General features: G+C 32.2%; 3 protein-coding genes and 2 long non-coding RNA genes across 5 annotated transcripts; 2 read left to right on the forward strand and 3 right to left on the reverse strand.

Annotated features, from left to right (window-relative positions):
- Window positions 1-32: 32 nt before the first annotated feature.
- Rop (Syntaxin-binding protein Rop) lies at window positions 33-4,002 on the reverse strand. Its single transcript, XM_015932250.3, has 6 exons — window positions 3,859-4,002; window positions 3,335-3,543; window positions 2,806-3,222; window positions 1,936-2,733; window positions 1,335-1,578; window positions 33-1,246 (listed from the first exon to the last, which is right to left on the reverse strand). The coding sequence occupies exons 1-6, from the start codon at window positions 3,887-3,889 to the stop codon at window positions 1,185-1,187; spliced, it is 1,761 nt and encodes a 586-aa protein (XP_015787736.1). The 5' UTR covers window positions 3,890-4,002; the 3' UTR covers window positions 33-1,184.
- A 359-nt stretch (window positions 4,003-4,361) lies between these two features.
- Nup133 (nuclear pore complex protein Nup133) lies at window positions 4,362-7,928 on the reverse strand. Its single transcript, XM_015932249.3, has 7 exons — window positions 7,690-7,928; window positions 6,923-7,542; window positions 6,807-6,866; window positions 6,420-6,744; window positions 6,212-6,350; window positions 6,036-6,150; window positions 4,362-5,965 (listed from the first exon to the last, which is right to left on the reverse strand). The coding sequence occupies exons 1-7, from the start codon at window positions 7,835-7,837 to the stop codon at window positions 4,514-4,516; spliced, it is 2,859 nt and encodes a 952-aa protein (XP_015787735.1). The 5' UTR covers window positions 7,838-7,928; the 3' UTR covers window positions 4,362-4,513.
- Window positions 7,929-8,366: 438 nt separating this feature from the next.
- Window positions 8,367-10,687, reverse strand: LOC107364763 (arrestin homolog). The gene is made up of 8 exons (XM_015932194.3): window positions 10,535-10,687; window positions 10,381-10,441; window positions 9,931-10,297; window positions 9,636-9,856; window positions 9,426-9,498; window positions 9,215-9,355; window positions 8,817-8,906; window positions 8,367-8,569 (listed from the first exon to the last, which is right to left on the reverse strand). The coding sequence occupies exons 1-8, from the start codon at window positions 10,580-10,582 to the stop codon at window positions 8,500-8,502; spliced, it is 1,071 nt and encodes a 356-aa protein (XP_015787680.2). The 5' UTR covers window positions 10,583-10,687; the 3' UTR covers window positions 8,367-8,499.
- A 1,429-nt stretch (window positions 10,688-12,116) lies between these two features.
- Window positions 12,117-12,769, forward strand: LOC107364795 (uncharacterized). The gene is made up of 3 exons (XR_001569251.3): window positions 12,117-12,263; window positions 12,405-12,486; window positions 12,595-12,769. It is a non-coding gene; the product is annotated as an uncharacterized LOC107364795 (long non-coding RNA).
- A 2,308-nt stretch (window positions 12,770-15,077) lies between these two features.
- On the forward strand, window positions 15,078-15,684 carry LOC107364799 (uncharacterized). The gene is made up of 3 exons (XR_001569254.3): window positions 15,078-15,197; window positions 15,334-15,442; window positions 15,543-15,684. It is a non-coding gene; the product is annotated as an uncharacterized LOC107364799 (long non-coding RNA).
- Window positions 15,685-15,851: the final 167 nt, after the last annotated feature.

The raw sequence follows: 15,851 nt of genomic DNA on the forward strand, positions 1-15,851 counted from the left end.
TCAACCATTGATAATTTAAATTGAGGGAAAGCTTTATAATATTCATAATTTAACTTTTAATAGTGATTAAATTTATGTACAGTCTTCGGTTTGAGTTGTAAATCATCTTAAAGTTCACAGACAACCAAAACAGAATAAAGTACGAAGTTATCTTAAAATTGAAGAAAATTATCAATCATTGCTGATCATTTTAAAATGGGTAAAATTTCTATAACAATCAAATTTTTAAACAAAATGAAATTTTAGAGTGTGATTAGATTAACTTAAAAATCCTACTCACTGTTGATTCAAAATGATATGGGAGTTAATTTACAATCATAATTAGCAATCCAGAAGTGAACAGTAAGCAATTAACAAACCAAACTTTCAGAGCTGTAAGTTTTACTGTTTGTCTATGTGATCCAATGTTGACTAGCTTTAAGTTATTTGAATCTCTCAAAGAGATGATTGTGATGATGAAAGAATGACGAAGATGAACAAGATGTTAATGGAGATGTTTGTGGTTTGTGATATCGCTTTGGGCTTTGGTGATAGCTGATTATTTTTAGTGCAAAACAACTCCAATTCCTTCTGGCAACTGGACTAACGTAATATTAAATTTCTTAACCAAAGGTGACAAATGTTAATTTAAAACGCAAGCAAATGAAGAAAAGAAAGAACCAAAAATACAATGTTAAGTTGAACAATTACAAAAACAGTGAGTGAAGTTAACTGTTGTGGAGAAGCTGGGAGAGGAATGGTTTGATTAAAGGTACACAATTGAAAAAATTCTGGAAGAATGTCACCAAGCAAGAAAATTATTGGAATGATAATTGATTTTCGTTAGTTAGATATTTTTCATTTGCTATGCGGGAAGAAATTTTTGATCACTCAAAAGCAATAAAGCACACTCGAAATTTTGAAACAAGAGATTTTCTAATGTTAGCCATGGAATGAGATTATTAACAGCGGGGCAACAGAGAGATTGAGAAACTTAAGTTGGTTGTCACTTGTTTCAAGATAACAATAAGATCTCGTCGAGCAAAGTATAACACTTATATTAATGTAATAGTAAGCATTGAGAAAATGTTGCTCCGAGTTTTCACTTCATTGATGTTTAAATTAAAATCCAGCAAATTAAATAAAAACAAGCTGAAAACTTTCGATTGCACTTATGCTCATTCATCACGTCCACAAGGAGATGATCAACTGGAAAGATCTCGTAAATCTGAGAGGAAACCTTCAGGAGTCAGAATGTGATCAGAACCTGGAATGAAAAAGGGAAAATTTAACCAATTAAAATCATTAATATTGCAAAGATTGTAAATAAAGAAATAATTGAATTGAATTCTTACCAACAATAACTTCCCACGTTTTTATATCCCTTGTTAATTCGTAAGCAACTCTCATCTCAGAATAGGTTAATCCACCAATAATAAAGACAATCAGTCGGGGTACATTTTTGACATTCAGGGCATTTTTGTCTTTATGCCAGTTTCCGTAACGAACACTAGTAGGAGTGGGTCGACCAAACCCAGTTGCGACTCGAGCGCTCAAGAAAGGAAAGTGTTTTTGATCAAGTTTTTCTTCGATTGCATCCTGATTGTAACATTAAAAGTATAAGCAATAATTAGTAAGATATCATTGAAAAAAGAGTCATAAACATATTGATCTCAGTTTCATACAAAATTGTCTTCATCAAATGTAATCAACTAGGATTACATACAAAACTGGAAAATCAACCTACAGTGGGAGTAAAATACTAAAACATAAAACCAAAAGCAAAGTAAATACATTTGTACATTTGTCTGCGGTCAAAAGATTACAAAGGAGTATTAGTCATTTGTAATCTTTAGTCACTTAATAATCATTAGTATAAAATACTACTTTTAGCTACAGTTTTCACAGAAAATATTTGAAAAAAACATGATATGAGTTAATGTTAAAAGCACTTACTTCGCAGAGATCTTTCAATACTGGTGTCCAACGAGACATTTGATAAGTTTGCTCATTGATGCGTTCTTTGCGCTGAATTTGGTACATTTTTTTACGACCGCCATCTGAAATTATGGATAAGCCGAAATGTGCCAGATTGGTAATGATGCACTTATCTGCAGGCGGAATCTGCGCGTGTTGAATCAATTTTGTTAAATTTTCTTCAGAAATTCCATTTTTGGAAAGGATATACAGGAGGATTATGCGAATTTTATCGAAAATTCCAACTCCAACATCAAGGAGAATGGGTACAATATTCCTCATTGGGTCCTTGATTTTTTCTCCCTCAGCATCGGTACCCATAGCAAGATCTTGTTCAACTTTGCATAATTTGTCAACATAGCCTTGATATGCTTTCATGCAATCTTCAGCCAAATGTAAATGGGTCGAGTATTTGCTCAATTCTTTTTGATATTGAGGCATCTTTTTGATCATTTGAGATAAATCTTTTAGGCTTGCTTTATCCGATGTGCTCATTCGTTTGCTTTCAATGAACTTTTTCAAATTTTTGGTCACATTTTGAGATACTACGGCAATATGCTGATGTCTTAATTCAGCCCAAAGATCATCATTTTCGTCCAACAAAACGTCTTTTTCACGAACATCATTACCAGCTGTTTGCTCAAATTTGTAAACATCATTCTCAATTGGTAAAAGGTCATAAGCCATAGCTTGAAAAGTTAGCTCATGAAGCAAAGGAGAAACACAATCGAAGCCACGGTCGAGAATGATCAGCTGAGATCTGTGTTTTTCTGGAGCCTAATCAAAACAAAGAAAAATCGTAAATACACAAATATGTTGACAAAGTCCTAATAAATGTAACTTGCATACCTCGCCCATTGAAGGATCATCTGCTTTGTAGGCGTCTAATTTTTGTTGCAAAAGCTGAGCCAGTTCAGCATTGCGATCAAAATCTGACCTGAAACGAACACTTGGGTATTCACCCAAGGTAGCACAAATTGTAGCTATTTGTTCAGCAATTCTTTCCAAATTAGCTGAACGACCTGATTGTTTTGCTGGATTGTAGAAATATTGGAATGCCTCTGGACAATCGAGAGAGAATACTTGTGATTCATAGGGTAAAAAGGCAATGTTTATCTCTTTTAACGTTTTTATGTATTTGGCAGCGGGCGATTTGCACAACTCGTTGAATAATTCATCGGGACAAGATTCCGTGAAATATACGTGTGCTGCTTTGTAGATTGCTGATCTTGCACTTAAAAAATCTTGCATCAAAAGTCGAATTGACTAATTGAATGAAAAAAATGAAAAAAAGTAAAGACAAACATTAAAAATTAATGTCAATAATCCATTAATCGCTTTTAAATTAATAAATGATAACCAGATAGATTTATATTACCTTGTCGGTAGGAGTAATCAGGTAAATAGCTTCCATATGATGCAAAGGTTCTCTTTTTTTGACTAAATCTTCCACAATCGTTATACCTTCAGCGGCAATCTCATGCATTTTACAACAAGCTGAGATCATCCTCATCCCCAATTGATCAACAATTAGAACCTTCCATTCACCTTTTTTCTTGCAAGGTCTGATTGCTTCGTTCATGATTTCTGCGTAAGGTGAAAAAGATTGACAAAATATTCATGTAAAATTGCATCGTAAATAATTAAATTTTGATAAAAACACCAATAGAAGGCTGAATTGAAAAAATCAATAGCCAGGGAAGTAAACCGTACAAGGCAGATAAGCTGAAACAGAATAGAGCGTAGGAAGCAAAGACATGGTTAGGGAAAAAGGATAGATTGTAAGGGAAATGGGATAGGTTTGGTGACCTATTGTACTGATAGTGGTGATGATGAGAGAGCAGTAAAAAAGAAACAATCATAAACAGAATTATTGAAATATAGGAAATAGGAATTACTTACTTTGACCAACGAGCATCTTTAGAGCCATCATGAATCCTTTTTTAATTTAATCTAAAACACGACTCGAAAGAACAATAACCAAATAAATAAGTGAAACTGTAAATGTGTTTACTTCAAGAAAAACAGCTTTGATAGCCCAGGAAAAAAACAACTCAATTGTTATCCTGTAATTTACGTCAAAAATAGACAACAACACGCCCAGATGAACATAGATGTCGCTTCAAAGTTGAGCAGAAAAGAAAATTCGAGTTTCATTTGTTTCAAGGACAATTAAATAATCATTTGACATTGAATGAGATTATTGACAATTTTGATAACATCTATTAATAAGATCAACTGAAATTCTGGTGCTCAATAAAATCCAGGCATTCAAGGAATTGTTTCCTTTTTTAGATTCGTCTAAAGATGAGTAAAATGTATGTCTAAAAAGGTTAGGTTGCTAATGAATTGTAATCTTTTTTTGGTATAATTATCGATCATAAATATATTCAGTTAAATTGGTCTTTAATTGGTCGGAAACTAATTTATTTTTAATTTAAAAGCAACATATACCTGTATACGACAAAAATGATGTTTACACAATGAAAGTTGGATACATTGGAGGTTAGATTAAGAAAATTAGAATTGAAAGAAGACACCATTTTATAATACAAAGTTATTCATCAAAGTTATCTTCATCAGTTTGTTCAGATAGTTCTGTTTCAACTAATATTTCTTCCAATTGTTTGTTGATATCCTCGATTTGATCTTGATCTTGATCACCATTTGTTAATAAACACAATTTGCTAAGACTGAGTAAGGTCTTCTTTTTATTGATATTATCATCAGTTTTTGCGGCTAATATTTGTAAACTGTTAGCAGCATCGTTAAACTTGTCCATTCCAATATAATGTAACCAGTTGATATCATCATGATCTTTCAAGAAATTAGACAAGTCCTGTGATCGAGTGGTCAACATTTTACCTTGTTTACCTTCTTTCATATACCATTTGAATAGGAACTCGGAAAATCCCTTCTCTTTGAATTCCTCGACATAACGATTGAGTTTCGTTTTGTTGTCCAACTCCTCACAAGATCTAACCAAAGTCTCGAAGTCGTGGTATTTCTCAGCCAAACTACAAGCTCTTTCATACTGTTTAGCTTGTAAGAGAGGTTTAATGCATTGAGTTCTGTCAGCATCGAAACTTTTGTTGATCAATTTGAATCTTTCGCTAGTCTCATCAATTGTTTTCAAATGATTCACATAACCTTCCAGAATAATATCACTAATATCAACAATTTTCTGATAAATGATTCCTTTTAATTGGGTTTCATCATCTTGGCCAGCTAAAACAGCGTCTGTCCGAGTTGAGTTTTTAATCAGAACATCTAGTTGCTTCAGTAAGGATGTTCTTATTCCATTAGGCCCAACAGTTGCGGTTAAAGGTACATATTCAATATTTTTAGCGGCCAAGTTGTCATATAATTCAGGGTTAGAGGCTTTAAATCTGCGAACTTCATGGAAAACATTGATGACAATATCACTTATGGTGAGAACCAACTTCAAGCCATCTTTTGGTGAGTTCATGCAGGCGAGAAGCTCCTCTTCTTCGAATTGAATTAATACAGGAAGTATTTCATGAATCTTAGTTACCTGGCGGTAAAATCGATCATTAGCCGATAAGTGGGATTCTTCCGACTCTTCTCTTCGTAAATCTATCAAACGATCAATAGCTGGTTCAAAAATATCGTCCAACTCTTGGTGTAAATTTTTAATAGCGATTGCCATAACTATTTTCTCTTCGTGTTCACAAAGAATCAATTTAGTCGGGGAAACACATCCATTGTAGTTGACAAGAGAAAGCTGAGACCAAATACGAACAACTTTGAGAAAATCGAGAAACTGTCGGTGAACATCAAGTTTTTCTTCTAATTGTTTCAGAATCAAAGCAGACATTGCTTCACGATTAGCTCGAAGATTTAAATTGTCAAGCCAACGAGGATCAGTGGATGGACTTTCGTCGCAGAGCTCTTGACTTAACTTGAGGATGAATTCATCTGAGCCAGATTCTGCGGAGGGTTTGTCAAAATTAGCTAAGAAAGCAGCGATATATGCTGAACATTCTCTCTATAATAGAGCAGCAGAAAAAATCCAATTATTAATATGAAAATTTGGCGAAAATAGTATGACTACTTACCGTTTCTTTTCTGCGATACATTCGAAATGCTGATCTTAAATTTTCGATTGGATTACCACTCATTTTTGGTGCTTTTATAATGGATGGAGTGGCTTTGTAAGTTTCAATGAGTTGACTAGAAAAGAAGAGGAGTAAATTAGATATTCACGCTTATGTTCCAGATTAAATAAACTTACTTTATATTATCTTTTGGTTTGACAGCAACCAGGTTATCTCGTGAGGTAAACAGAAGAGGATTTCCCTCAAAAACTCCTGCTCCAAGAATTTGACTTTCTCGATTAGTGAAAGATATGAGATCAATAACATCATTATTATCTGAAATATTGAAATTAGAAAGATGGAATTAATTCACGACATCATTTTTGGATATTGAAAAACTCTTACATTGACAACAGAAAATGCGTGTTTTATCATAAATGTAGATTACATCAGAGCTTTCCACGTTGGTAATCATTTTCAATGATAATAAATTGGCCTCGTTATTTGAGGAATAATTAGGAGTATGGCTTCGGAGAACGCTGAATTTAGTAATTTTTAGATTTTCTTGATTACTTGAAATATTCATAACATCGATAACGGCAATAGCATAATACAATTTGTGTGAGACGTCTTGATTCAGGGCAGCAACCAATATTAAGATAAGATTTTCTTGAAGTTCCATGTCAATGAACCACATTTTTAATTGGTTGGGATGAGTTTTACCAGGGTTCTGTAGAGATGGAAAGGTTGATTAAGAATTTTTTCAAACAATTTTACAGCTTTAAAACTCACCCAAACGGTTGACAAATAAGAGTCCGTGATAGCTTTCTCCAAGTCATATTCACAAATGAGCTAAATAAGAAACAAAAATTAGACAAACAAATTAACAGAGCAATTAAATTTATTACCTTTTCGGTTTGAAAATCAACTAAGCTCCATTTCTGTAGGTATGTACCGGCTAAGACGAAAATGACAGCTTCATCCGAACTACTTTTTTCTCTAATTATTTTAGTTAAAGGTTTGTTTTCGTTGGAATTAGAAGATGGCAAGGCTCCGAATATGAAAGATGTAACTCGTTGTCCAAATCCAGCAAGAACACCCTGAGGTATTTTAAGAGTTCTGCAAACGATTGAGCTACTTGTAATGTAAATATGTGACAATGATGATGTAGTGGTTCCAAGGATATATCCTAAAGGTTCAATATCAGTCAATGAAAAACATTCTTGACCCTGAAGGTCACCAGCAACAGTTTCGATGAAATGGCCATCATGGGCAATAGAAGGCCAATATCGGATAGTTCCTTCTGGTGATACAGCAACTATTCCTGGAACATGGGTTGACTTGTAGGATACTAGACAAACTAAGTCAGCTTTATGTAGTAAATCACTTCCAGGTAACTGCAATTCAAAGCTTTCAATTCTTGATTTCTTGGTTTGAACATATTTCCAAACGAAAAGCCTTCTTCCACAGACTAACCAGGCCCATCCTTCTTTAACAATGTTAACACTGATTGACTGGAATGGTGAGACTGGAAGAAAAAGAAAAGGTGAAGAACGTAAATAGATACAAGTTATTTCATGTTCATAGCCAAAAGGTTGACTTAATGAGTCACACATCAATATTTGAATATTGATTACCGTAACTTCATCTAGTAAAATCTTTATAATTGACTTACCTTCAGAAGAAATTGCTTCAATCAAAAGTACCGGTAATACAGATCCATGTGCTTGCAATAAATGATGATCACTTTCACCTAAAACATTGTATTGGCCCCACTGAATTGAAGTATTTCCTCCTCTACTGATATTCAGGAAAGAATCCATCTTCAAGATATTAAATTATTTATTTATTATTGAAGATTAAGCTTATAAACAGTTGATAATATGATTTAAAGTTCATAAAAAATTAGCGGTTTGCAAGTTTAAACAAACTGTAAGAGTCAATGGATACCAAAGAATCTAACTCAATTTTTGGCGTCCTTTTTGAATGCGCAATGCGTAAGCTTGATGTGAAACAAAGAGTAACGTTAATGAAAATGAAAATTCATTAGCTTATCGTTGAAAGGATAAAAAACGTCCCTACAAGAATAACTATTTACCCAGAATATATTTTTACAGATAAGATCAAAAAAGCGGTAATGTGAGCAAAATTCATTTGTGAAAAGATTCTCGATGCTGTTGACAGCTCAATATAACTGGTAAGTTGTATTGAGCTGCATTGATTTAATTTTTAGATGTACAAAAATAGATGATTCTGATTTATAACTTATTGGTTTGATTGAAATTACAAAATTATTAATTGCTAATTTAAGACTTTTCATTTTGCTGCTATTGAATAAAAAGTTCTTTGAGCTTTGCGTTTAAGATTTTTAATTTAACATTCAAATTGATATTTACATTATTGAATATTTCAAAAATTCATCAAGTATCTCTAAAATTACAACTTTATTAGTGAATTAGATAGAACACATTGAAAACAAAATAATTCAGCTATCCCCAATCGCAGCCTTTGCTGATTGCGGCATCAACAAGAATGGCAGTTCACCAACCATTTCACTAGAATAGATGAAAAAGATTCATTAGCAATGCTTATTCGTAAAATTTTCACCAGAAAGGGTTAAAATCAAACTTATTATAAATACATTTTTTTGCATAAAAATATCTAATGTAAGAGCTTAAAGGCTTCAAAAACAAGAAATAAAAAGCAGAACTGTCAAATCATCTATGATCTGTTCAGTTGAATTTTCAATCTTGATAAGCTTGATAAATTGATTATCCAAGCATTCATTTGAGTTCATCTTACCCAGCAAGAGCACCCATTTGCAGTTTAATGCGAACACAATAAGAAACTTGAATACCAAAAACGTCTTCCTTGGACTGCTCTGAGCTTAATCTAAAGGGTGTATTGTTTAAGAGTGAAATTATGGGAGCAAAAAGAGTATTATTTATTTACCTGATTGTGGTGATTATGATGATAAAGATGTTGATAAATATGATGCATTTTTCATCATTGTCCATTTTCGCCTTTATCTGCATCTTATCAACATATTTATCGCCATAACCAGCACAAACAGATAAGTAAATGTTACTCTTTTGCTCACATAATTTCACTCTTAAACAATACACCCTTTATAACAGAATAAAGAAAGTTCAGTCAACATGTTTCTTTTTCACTATTAGAATAGCAATTGAACCCCTTACAGAGTAGAAGTAGCAAGTTTTTTATCTTCCCCTGGTAATGCGTTCTCGATGGCTATCCCTCGACCATTAACACCATTAAACTTAGGAGTAACCACGAAAGTTTTGCTCAAAGTGGAACCAGGATTAATCGGACATCCTTCTCTGAAATTTCAAGATTTCAAATCATCCATTAAAGTTATCACAGATTAAGCATAATTGTAATCCAACTTACTGGCTTTCAATCGAGACAAGAGATGATGAATAGTTACCCGAAGTGAACATGGCCACATCAATGTGTTGTAAAACTTTTAACAATGGTTGGTAAATGAAAATTTGAAGACCAGATAATTAAGAAGTGAAAGAAAATTAAATAAATATGAAAATTCGGGAATAATTTAAAGGTAGATTTAAAAAGCTCAATAGCTTGAAAATTTCTACTCACCTAAGACGACTATCTTTTTAATAGATTTGTTTGAATAATTTGAGATGGACAGATTTATGTTCATCGGTTCATCATGATAGTAAAGAGGTTTATCCAGAGTTGCCTCCAATTCCAACTCTCCTGGGCTTAGAAGGAAATCTTTACGGATGATACATGATGGTTGACGACTTTTACCCTTTGGTGCAACCTCAGTTTTACGTATTGCCATCTCAACGGTTTGTCTAGAAACCAAAGAAAAGATCGAAAAAATTCATTAAATATTAGATTCTATGAATATAATTTACTACAACTTTACCTTTTATCTGGTTTTGATCTGTTTCCGTCCGAGTCTTCAACGAAAGCTCTAACAGTGTAATAGACTCCACAGGGTTGGCCTTCACTCCCTTCTTCTGGTTGAATGACAACCGTTTGAGGTGTATTTTTGTTCAATTTGAACGCAAATGGGACAGCATTTGGTCCATACTTATTAACCAGCTTGGTTTGAATTTTAGAAGGTGTAAATGCAGGTCCATGGGGATAAATCTCTTGTGATACAAGAAATAGTTCCTTGCTAAAATGTAATCCCAATATTTCATCCTCTTCACGACCATAACGGAAAGTAACGATCACTTGACCATGTATTTTGGATTTAGCAATGTCATCCGAATAAACAATAACACCTTCTGTTAATTTGAATCACACAAAAATAAATAAATAAATAACCAAAATTTATTTTAAACATCACTGCTAATGGAAATCACTTTACCTATTGGTTCAACATATGAAATATGACTCAATATTTCTCTTTTAACCAAAATAAGAGTAAGCTAAAGGAGGTTAGTTTAAAAAAGTAAATTAATTATCAAATTTTTACCAAAGCACACAATTTTTGTTGATTTCAATTAAATTAACTAACTAACCTTTCCATTGGGTGAAGCTTTCTTATGAACTTGTCGAGTAACTGTCATTGCTGGAATGAAATACAAATATCAATTGATTGTAATAAAACAAGAAGTGCTACAATTTATATGAAAGATTAAAAATGTTGAGAAGCCTAGTAAATGAGTTTTGTTTTTTGATGGGATTCATTTAATAGGGTTAAATTTGATCTACATCTAGAAGTCCAGTGAATCAATGAAAATCCTAATGGTAACAATAAACTTCAAAACGATCAAATGTGCGTAAGCAGAGAGATAATTGAAGTCTCGAGGAAAGCAACCTTTATAAATGCTAGATCAATAACAAACCAATGGACCTTTTCAGACATTATTAACTGTTACAAATTATTACAACCAGAAACCAGAAAATGAAGAGACATAATATAGATACAATTAAGAACCTCAATTTAAATTGTACTCTAAGCGCTCAAACAAGGCTTTGCGAAGCTGGTCGAATCGGTAAATTCCAGATAGTCACTGATAATGTCACAGCTTGTATCATGTATAAAAGTTATCAAAATTTTGCTAGCCTATTGCAGGAAGTGCCAATCTACTGCCGCAGATACTATATTTTGAGGCCAAAGTCATTCAGAGTCATTTTCGAGAAATCGCTCCTTATCATGTTAGAGATGAAACTAAGTTCGTTTGCTAATTTCAATTTCACATAAATTCATGAGAATACCTTTAGGAGCCAAGAACTTTACCATGAACAACTAGAAAGAGTAGATAATCTAGCAATGTCCTTTTATTGCATTATTATTGAAAACAAGGTTTGAATCATTACATCAATCTAACTGTTTGTAAAGAACTTTGGGTTTATCATGAAATCATTTCAGTCCATTTTTTGAGCCAAAAATTAAACTTTTTATTCATTCTTTCCATTTGTATTTTTCATGGTTGAGGAACGGAAACTTTAATCACTATTTAAATATTTTAACAATTGTTTTCAATGACTTTTTACCAGTTTTCACTAGTTCAACTTAAAATAATTGCAAATGTAACTGAGCAAACCGATTTATTGATAAAGTGATTTTTTTGAAAGAATTAACTAAACATTGAAGAATTAACGTTACATTGTTCCATCGATATCATTCAGAGAATAGGATAAAAATTGCAATTCTCTGAAATGGATTGAAGAAGGTTAGGATTAATATTGATTACGTCTTGGTATTTGACTTATAGAGTTGAGATCTGAGATTTTTGGGGTTTATTGATCGAAATTCGTCGAAATTATGCAAAATTTGGTGTTTAAATGAAATATGTATTTCCGCTTTTCTATTTTTTAAATTTTAGCATGAGTCAGAAATCGGATTAAACACTGTATAAATGACACGTTTATCTGATACAAATCAAAACACAACTCAAATAAACTCAAATAGCATGTTCGTAACCTTTGCACAAGCTTTGACTAACAACTTACTTTTTTAGTGTTCAATTTATTCAATGGTTCAAAAACAGTTTTCTGTTACCAAGATGCCAACACAATCTATGAAAATTGTCGTAATGGTGTTTTATTTGTTGACAGATGGTGTCTATGATGCTAATTTTTGTTAATTTAACCCTGACTACTAGAGTATATAAAGCTTATTCCGAATCATTTGGCACAATCAATTGTTACAATCCTTTCTCAAGTTAGATTCACTATATCGTACACAGTGTCACCATGAAATTCATTTCCATCCATTTTATTCTTATCCTGATGGCCATTCTAGTGAGTATCTTATTCCTTGCAGATTAATTATTTGGTTCTCATTGTTGTTCCTTAAAGCGATGCAATATCCTCAACTAGTAAATTGTTGATGCACGTTTGTGTAAGCATGAAATATAAATTATTTTTACTTTTAACTTGCAGATTTGCCCATCTCTGTGTAAAGTACGCCAAGCTTGCACCCGTGACGATCAGTGTTACGATCCTCCGAACGTGTGTTTAAAAAGTAAGTATCTTGAGTTTATTTAATTTCAATTCAACTAGATTCGATTAATACATTAGTTTCATATTTCGTTTGTGTCTAATATTTCTATAATATATTTATTTTGTTTAGCTACTGGCGAATGTTTGGCTTTATTCGATGATTGAGCAAAAGGATAGTCTCAAAGTTCGATCATCCTGAATTATCGATTTTGATTAAGGTCTATGTTATAAGAAACTAAAATGATTATGCTATTATATCTTTGGATCTATTAATAATATGAATAAAGAAAAGCTTATACTCTAAATACACTTTAAAACTTTTTTATCTTTGTTGAAGTAACGAAACATACGGCAAATAAAGACGGAGGTATTTGAGTATTGACTGTTTGTGGTCATAAGCGGTTAAAACTAATCTGAAGTTCACTCGGTTATTCAAATCAAACTGAATGCAATTTCCAGATTGTATTATGATAGTAATTATTAACGCTAGTAGTGCATGAGCCGTCGACCACTCCAGAAAGGTCTTGTGCAAGATATAAAGATACACAAATCTGCAGGGAAAAATAAAATTTGACAAAGGAAAGAACTGAACTAGATACAGCTGTATATAATCGGAACAAAAACTTCATCCTTTTGAATCGTAAATTAAGTGTATGGATTGATAAACCCCAAAAATCTCAGATCTCAACTCTATAAGTCAAATACCAAGACCTAATCAATATTAATCCTAACCTTCTTCAATCCATTTCAGAGAATTGCAATTTTTATCCTATTCTCTGAATAATATCGATGCAACAATATAGTTTTCACTCTCCCATGTTTAGTTAATTCTATCAAATTAATCACCCCATCAATAAATCTGTTTGCTCAGTTACATTTTCAATTATTTCAAGTTTGACTAGTGAAAACTGTCAACAGTCATTGCAAACAATTGTTAAATATTTAATTAGTGATTGCAGTTTCCGTTTCTAGACCATGAAAAATACAAATGGAAAGAATTAATAAAAAGTTTAGTTTTTGTCTCAAAAAATGGACTGAAATGGTTTCATGGTAAACCCAAGGGTCTTTCAAACAGTTAGGTTGACTGAATGAGTAAAACCTAACTTTACAATAATACAGAAGTAACAATGAAGGTCACAAGGAAAGAGTGCATGTCGAGATTGCCCACTCTTTCTAACTGATATGTTAGCTGTTCATCGTAAATCTTCTTGATTCACAAATTATTCTCAAGAACTTCTGTGACATTCAGGAATGATTTCTGGAAAATGACCTAAAGGTCCTTAAAAGGTTGTAGGCAAGTTCACTGATAAACGATTTCTTCGAAAACCCGATTATTAGAATAAGAAGTTTATTAGAAGTTCTTTATTCATATTAGAACGAAAGATATAATAGCATAATCATTTTAGTTTCTTATAACATAGACCTTAAATTGATAATTCAGGATAATCGAACTTTGTTTTTTGGTCGTCTTTGGTTTTTATAGTGAGACCCCTAGATCAATAACAAACCTATGGACCTTTTCAACCATTATCAACTGTTACAAATTATAATATTATAACCAGAAACCAGAAAATGAAGAGTCATAATATAGATACAATCAAGAATCTCAATTTAAATTTAACTCTAAACGCTCAAACAAGGCTTTGTGAAGCTGGGCGAATCGGTAAATCCCAGATAGTCACTGATAATGTCACAGCTTGTATTATGTATAAAAGTGATCAAAATTTTGCTAGCCTATTGCAGGAAGTGCCAATCTACTGCCGCAGATACTATATTTTGAGGCCAAAGTCATTCAGAGTCATTTTCGAGAAATCGCTCCTTATCATGTTAGAGATGAAACTAAGTTCGTTTGCTAATTTAAATTTCACATAAATTCATGAGAATAACTTTAGGAGCCAAGAACTTTACCATGAACAACTAGAAAGAGTAGATAATCTAGCAATGTCCTTTTATTGCATTATTATTGAAAACTAGGTTTGAATCATTACATCAATCTAACTGTTTGTAAAGAACTTTGGGTTTATCATGAAATCATTTCAGTCCATTTTTTGAGCCAAAAATTAAACTTTTTATTCATTCTTTCCATTTGTATTTTTCATGGTTGGGAAACGGAAACGTTAATCGCTAATTAAATATTTTAACAATTGTTTTCAATGACTGTTTAACAGTTTTCACTAGTTTAACTTAAAATAATTGCAAATGTAACTGAGCAAACCGATTTATTGATAAAGTGATTTTTTTGAAAGAATTAACTAAACATTGAAGAATTAACGTTACATTGTTCCATCGATATCATTCAGAGAATAATATAAAGAACTTATGAGTAAGAAATCTGACTAATAAATGATACTAATATGACACTATTATCTAATGCAAATCAATGAACTCAAATAGCATGTTCAAAACCTTTGCACAAGCTTTCACGTACATTGTATTGTATAATTTATATAAGATAATGATTCAAAAACTCTTCGATTGGTTCAAACAAAACACAGTGGATAAAAATTATCGCAAATTAGATCGTAATGGTGTTTTATTTGTTGACAGATGGTGTCTATGATGCTAATTTTTGTTTATTTAACCCTGACTACTAGAGTATATAAAGCTTATTCCGAATCATTTGGCACAATCAATTGTTACAATCCTTTTTCAAGCTAGATTCACTATATCGTATACAGTGTCGCCATGAAATTCATTTCCATCTATTTTATTCTAATCCTGATGGGCATTCTAGTGAGTATAATATTCCTTAAATATGAATTTTTTGATTCTCATTGTTAGTGATTAACGCGATGCGATATCACTAATTAGTAAATTGTGTTAGACACTTGTAAGATCATAAATTATATATTATTTTTTATCTTTCCAGATTTGTCCACCTTTGTGTCTTGCAAATGAATCGTCAGGGCTCTCCGCCACATGCACAAAAGACGATGATTGTAAATTTCTAGTGGAATTGAATTACAGTTGTTTCAAGCGTAAGTATATTGAGTTTTATTCAATTTAAATTCAACATTTAGTTTCATATTTTTCTTCGTCTCTAATATAATATTTTGTATTTATAATACTTTGTTTCAGCTAATGGATCCGACCCTGGCTATTGTGCACCATCTGCAGCATTTCATTCCACTATATAACATTTATTAGTTATGAGAAACTAGCATAATTAAGCTATTATATCTTTCGATCTGAAATGAATAAATGAAAATCATACTTCAAATACGATTGGAAACTTTTTTGTCTTTTTTTATCTTTGTTGAAGTAACGAAACATACGGCAAAGGGCAACTTAGGTATTTGAGTAGCAACTGTTTGTGGTCATCAGTGTTTATTATAGATCTCAGATTTTGATGAAGAAAATAAGACACATAAGGGTTACATGATAAAC

The sequence above is a fragment of the Tetranychus urticae genome, chromosome 3 (assembly GCF_039701765.1).
Source record: "Tetranychus urticae isolate SD_2017Ah chromosome 3, NJAU_TeUrti_SD_1.0, whole genome shotgun sequence".
NCBI classification, from domain to species: domain Eukaryota; kingdom Metazoa; phylum Arthropoda; class Arachnida; order Trombidiformes; family Tetranychidae; genus Tetranychus; species Tetranychus urticae.